The sequence below is a fragment of the Gadus macrocephalus genome, chromosome 14, assembly GCF_031168955.1.
Source record: "Gadus macrocephalus chromosome 14, ASM3116895v1".
NCBI classification, from domain to species: domain Eukaryota; kingdom Metazoa; phylum Chordata; class Actinopteri; order Gadiformes; family Gadidae; genus Gadus; species Gadus macrocephalus.
In genome coordinates, this window is record NC_082395.1 from 17,758,525 (window position 1) to 17,764,166 (window position 5,642).

The 5,642-nt window shown below is 48.7% G+C and overlaps 1 protein-coding gene and 1 long non-coding RNA gene across 2 annotated transcripts in view; both read right to left on the reverse strand.

Moving 5' to 3' along the window:
* emilin1b (elastin microfibril interfacer 1b) overlaps positions 1 to 5,318 on the reverse strand; it is a 26,905-nt gene extending 21,587 nt beyond the window's left edge. Inside the window, 1 exon segment of the mRNA XM_060072196.1 lies at positions 4,613 to 5,318. Within this exon segment, the coding sequence (XP_059928179.1) occupies positions 4,613 to 4,770 (158 nt within the window). The 5' untranslated portion in view covers positions 4,771 to 5,318.
* On the reverse strand, positions 1,182 to 2,310 carry LOC132472532 (uncharacterized). Its single transcript, XR_009529097.1, has 3 exons — positions 1,824 to 2,310; positions 1,291 to 1,681; positions 1,182 to 1,242 (listed from the first exon to the last, which is right to left on the reverse strand). It is a non-coding gene; the product is annotated as an uncharacterized LOC132472532 (long non-coding RNA).
* Positions 5,319 to 5,642: the final 324 nt, after the last annotated feature.

Here is a 5,642-nt window from a genome sequence, read left to right on the forward strand (position 1 = left end):
TGTATTACTAGAATCAAATCAGATGTTTCCCTTTGGCAGTTACTTTTCGCATTCCCAACAACGCGAGCCACCTACAGGCCGTCAGCGGCACTACATGCAGGTCGCTCCACTCACAGGCGGTCAGGGCTCGGTGTGCACGGCACGCATGTGTGTACACAGACGTGTGCATAAAACCCTGCGTGTTGCCACCGGGCTGGCGTTTTTCGTTCCTGCCACTCGGAGAGAGGGGCTAAGTTAGCTTTGATGTTGCGGAGCCGCCCCGCAGAGAGTCCGGATAATACAACACAAACATCAGCCCGCTGAAGAACCCACCAGGCCCAGACCGCGTCTCCCCTTTGTTCTCTGCCAGGTCCCAGGCGAGGAGAGCCAGAGCAAACGCTCGCATAAACACTCCTGCTCTCCAGTTGAGTATAGTCTTTGGATAAGGAACGAGGGAGGCCGGGGGAACGGAGGAGCCAGGGGAACGGAGAGAGTTCACGGGGGTTCAGCTCAGGCTTACGCTGGCCGCTGCCGGCTTCGGTTCAACCGTGTTGCTTCACAACAGTTTAGGGGGGGGGGGGGGGGGGGGGGGGGGGCGGGGGACGTGTCATTGGTCCTGGTTGGGTGGGGTGTCGATGTTTGGAGGGGCTGGACGTTCAAAGTCACAATAATAAAATAGGGAATCCTTTCCCGGAGCGTTTCATGTGCCAATCGTAATACACTCTGAATACACTTTTAACCTCACGTCACATTTTTTTCGAGGTGAAAAATAAGAAAAAAGAAACTGGGCTTTTGATTGTGAACGCTGTTGAGTTGTTGGAGAGGACTCTGGAACGAGTCCGGAGCCAACATCCTACTGGTCAAATCAATTAAACATAGATAACCTTTTTTAGTCCAGCTTAATCCAGTTAAGTAAGCTGGATGTACAACGAGTGAAATCTGTCAGTTTTAGTGAGCAGTTGTAGCAGTTGTAGTGTCAGATACAGGAAAGAGGAATGAACAGACTAACTAGGTGTCAGAGCCTAGACTGAACCGACTAGCTAGGTGTGAGAGCCTAGACTGAACCGACTAGCTAGGTGTGAGAGCCTTGACTGAACAGACTAACTAGGTGTTAGAGCTTCGACTGAAAGACTAACAAGGTGTTAGAGCCTGGACTGAACAGCCTAACTAGGTGTTGGAGCCTTGACTACAGAGACTAAATATGTTTTAGAGCCTTGACTGAACAGACTAACTAGGTGTTAGAGCCTTGAATGAACAGACTAACTAGGTGCTGGACTCTTGACTAAACAGACTTACTAGGTGTTAGAGTACTTGAATGGAATTACTGAGCAACCTATTCTGGAACTTGCAGTCAAACAGGTCCAAGGGCAACAGACACCTGTATCTCTGCCCAACAGTTTAGAGTGATGACCATTAGCTCTCTCTCTCTCGCACGCACAAACATACACACAACCATGCACACACACGTACATAAGCAAACTTTCTTAACCTCTATCTCTCTCTCTTGCACACACACACACACACACACACACACACACACACACACACACACACACACACACACACACACACACACACACACACACACACACACACACACACACACACACACATCTCTTCACCTCTCTTCTCCTTCTATACACATAAAACGCACACACATACAAACACACACACACACACACACACACACACACACACACATCTCTTCACCTCTCTTCTCTTTCTAAACACATCAAACGCACACACACACGCACACACACACACACACACACACACACACACACACACACACACACACACACACACACACACACACACACACACACACACACACACACACACACACACACTTCTTCTCTCATGCACACAAACTCTATCTCTCTCTCTCTCTTACAGACACACTCCCACACTTTCTCTACTTCTATATCGCACACACACACACACACACACACACACACACACACACACACACACACACTGTATCAATATCAGTCTAACCAAAGTTCATTGCAAACTTCCCTCTGAAGTGATTTCAAAACAAGTGGTGACTGGATTTCCTTAAGAAGGGAGAAGTTGATCATTTTTCAGGGTGTCAGCACATCTCAGGTATTTTTCTTTTCTTCTTTCACTCTCTCCTGCCATCAGACAAGATCCCCTTCGTTAATATCACTCTTTCTCATACACTGACCAAATCCCCCAAAAGCTCACTCTCTCCCCCTCTCTCACCCCGTTTCTCACACACTCTCTCTCTTAGACACAATCCTTTCCTCACACCCATACTGCTTCTCTCTCTCTCTCTCTCTCTCTCTCTCTCTCTCTCTCTCTCTCAACTTGACTTTATCTCTCTCACCAGTATAGACAGACTCTCTCTCTCTCTCTCTCTCTCTCTCTCTCTCTCTCTCTCTCTCTCTCTCTCTCTCTCTCTCTCTCTCCCTTTTTTTCTCCTACACACAGACACACACAGCATGCCGACACAGGGTCCTTGTGGAATACCTTTGCCATCTGTTATAACAAAGAGTTCAGCCAGGCGCTCAGAGCCTGCTCTGTGTAGTCCACACCTCCACACAGAGGAGTCGTCCACCTCCACACAGAGGAACTGATGGGCAGACAGACGGACGGACATAGAGAGGTGGATGGACAGATGGGCGGACAGGCCTACCCAACACAGAGAAAGCGGGGCATACACAGACAGACAGACACACAGAAAGTCATTCTCGCAGGCAGAAAGACAGACAGACACACACACAGAAAGTCATACGTGCAGCCAGAAAGACAGACAGACAGACAGACAGACAGACAGACAGACAGACAGACATGCAGAAAGTCTCACAAACACACTGAAAGACAGACAGGTAGACAGACATTCAGACAGGAAAGGCAGAAAATTTGACACACAGGCGTACAGACAAACAGACACGCCAAGAGCCATGAACACAGATGGAAGGACAGACAGGCAGACAGACTTGCACACCGGAAAAGGCAGACAGACATGCGGACAGGAAAGGCCGACTGACAGGACGGATGGACGGACGTACACACAGGGGGCAGGTTGAGTGATGGCCACGGGATGGTGGCCAGATGGGATGCAGAGAGAACGTCGGTAACGTAGGTGATGGATAATGGATGACGGATGGATAGAAGGATGGACGGAGGGAGGGAAAGGATGGGCGATGGATGGATGAATTGATGCATGGTTGGATAGACAAGTGAAGAATCAGGAGGCGGTATCACTTGGTTTTTCTCATAAAACACGCAAAGCACAGTGCACAATACCACAGACACGCCAACACACACACACACACGCACACACACACACACGCACACACACACACACACACACACACACACACACACACCGCACATAAACACACACTGTCTCGTCTGCGTGTAATTAAAGGCGCACAAACATCAGACAGAAATGGATTTGGTCGTCTGGGTTGGCCTTAGCAATGGTTGCCTTGGCTTTGCATCAGCCCCACCCCCACGGTACGTCAGAGAGAGAGAGAGAGAGAGAGAGAGAGAGAGAGAGAGAGAGAGAGAGAGAGAGAGAGAGAGAGAGAGACTCTGACTTCTAACTGCCACGCCCTAATCCCTCCCCGCAACATGCAGTCCCCATCATTCAGCGTGGAGCATTGCTGTCATAGTGCTGCGCAAGCCAATGGCTGATTTGGTTTCAATAAAATGTAACGGCAGGTTGTTGTTATTTTTACAGTGATCATGATATAATCTTGACTGAAACGAACACCAGTTAATGGCAAAGAGCGGGCCCACTTTCTCTCACTTCTGTGTCAAGACCGACCAGCGGCATGTAGATTACGATATATGATTGAGGCAATAAACTAAATAATTATTTTTTTAAGCAATATTTTTCTCGTACCACCTCAAAGGTGTTTTTGTTACTTTGTTCGTTTTAGGTAAGATGATCTTTTGTTTTAACACCGTTTGGAGTCCCAATCCTTCAGTCCTCAGCATCACCCATCGTCAATCCTCCCCCTATGGTCCCAGGCCTTCACAGACCTGTTATGATAGCGCCTTTGTGTTGCTGCTCATAATCGATATACATGCTTTCACTGTGAGCAGACCCCAAGGACTTCCAGTAGCCCATAGACCGACCTGCACGGCAAGAACCAACCCACGCCAAGAATGCAAGCATCATTAATGACCTTTTTGTGTGTGTGTGTGTGTGTGTGTGTGTGTGTGTGTGTGTGTGTGTGTGTGTGTGTGTGTGTGTGTGTGTGTGTGTGTGTGTGTGTGTGCGTGCGTGCGTGCGTGTGTCTGTGTGTGTGTTGTGTGTGTGTGTGTGTGTGTGTGTGTGTGTGTGTGTGTGTGTGTGTGTGTGTGTGTGTGTGTGTGTGTGCGCGCGCGCGTATATGTGTGTGCGTGAGTGTGTGGGGGTGAGAGCTGTTTTCATGGAACATTTGGAGTAGTTAACTGCGCTCATATGTCTTATATTTACTGCCTAACCCCCACCTTAGCTTCCCCCTCCCCACATCCCCAGCAAGCAGGCTAATTTTAAAAACAAATTAATAAAATACTGACTAAAACATGAACACTGAAACAAAGAAGCCCCAGAACAAAAGTATAACTCTGTGGCTGTACTTGTTGTACTTGGTGCGTCTTGTCGTGCGGGTACCTGTGTCGGCTGGCCGCCCGCGCTCCGTGGGCTGCGCTGTTGTGCTGAGGAGACTGCGTCTGGCCCGAGTACAGGCTGTAGCGCTGCGGGTACGTGCTCTTCGCATCCCCCAGCCACGTCAAGATCCACAGCAGGAGAAACAAAGCCGTCCGGGCCATTCTTTTTGGTTGTTCGTTTTTTTTCCCCACGCAAAAGAAAAGCGCCTCTAATGTTAGCGTCGCCAAACGCCTTTGAGTGGAACCGCTGAACTACTCCACGTGAAAGTTTCCAAAAGCCTCGTCGTTGCGCGCTCCGTCTCCCGCGTCTGCGAAGTCCATCCTATCCATCCATCCCGAGTGCGCTGAGGAGAAGACTCAGAAAGAAAAGTGACCAACAACCACCTCGACCTCACCGCTACCTCCTTGGTTTATTTTGTTTAGGCTGTATGTACTTAGGGTTGAAGGGAAAAAAGGAACGACCACCATTCATGTCTGACGCAGACAAAAGTCCAAATAAAAGTAGTGAAAGCTCTAGCGCAGGGGGGTGATGATGATAATGAAGCCGACCGCTTTAGGAATGAACGTTTTTCTTCCAAGTCCCGTAGAATACTGGAAATGGTGTTACCCCTCCTTTCCAGCTCATACTTCGGTTCTCTCTGTCTCTCTCACTCACACATTCTCTCTCTCACCCGTTCCTCCAACCACACTCATTCATCCACCCCTTCTTCTAGAACCCCTCCTACCGCTGCCTTGTGCTATAGTCATCTCTGAAAAACATCAGTGAACCTAGTTGGGTCACTAGCCAGTCCCTTCCACTGCAGAGGAATAATTATTCACACTGCTTTTCAATGCGTGCGTCAAGAACATGTCATTTTTTTTTTTTTACTGTGATTCCAAGACATATTTTATTTTCCTTTTTTCCCCTTTCTGGATCCCGATAAGCCCTCAATGGGAGTGTGGATTTCAGAGATACGCCTACTCCTCTCTCACACTTGTCTGCTGTTCTTATCTCCCACAGACCAGGGGTATCTGTCTCTTATCAGATGCAGACC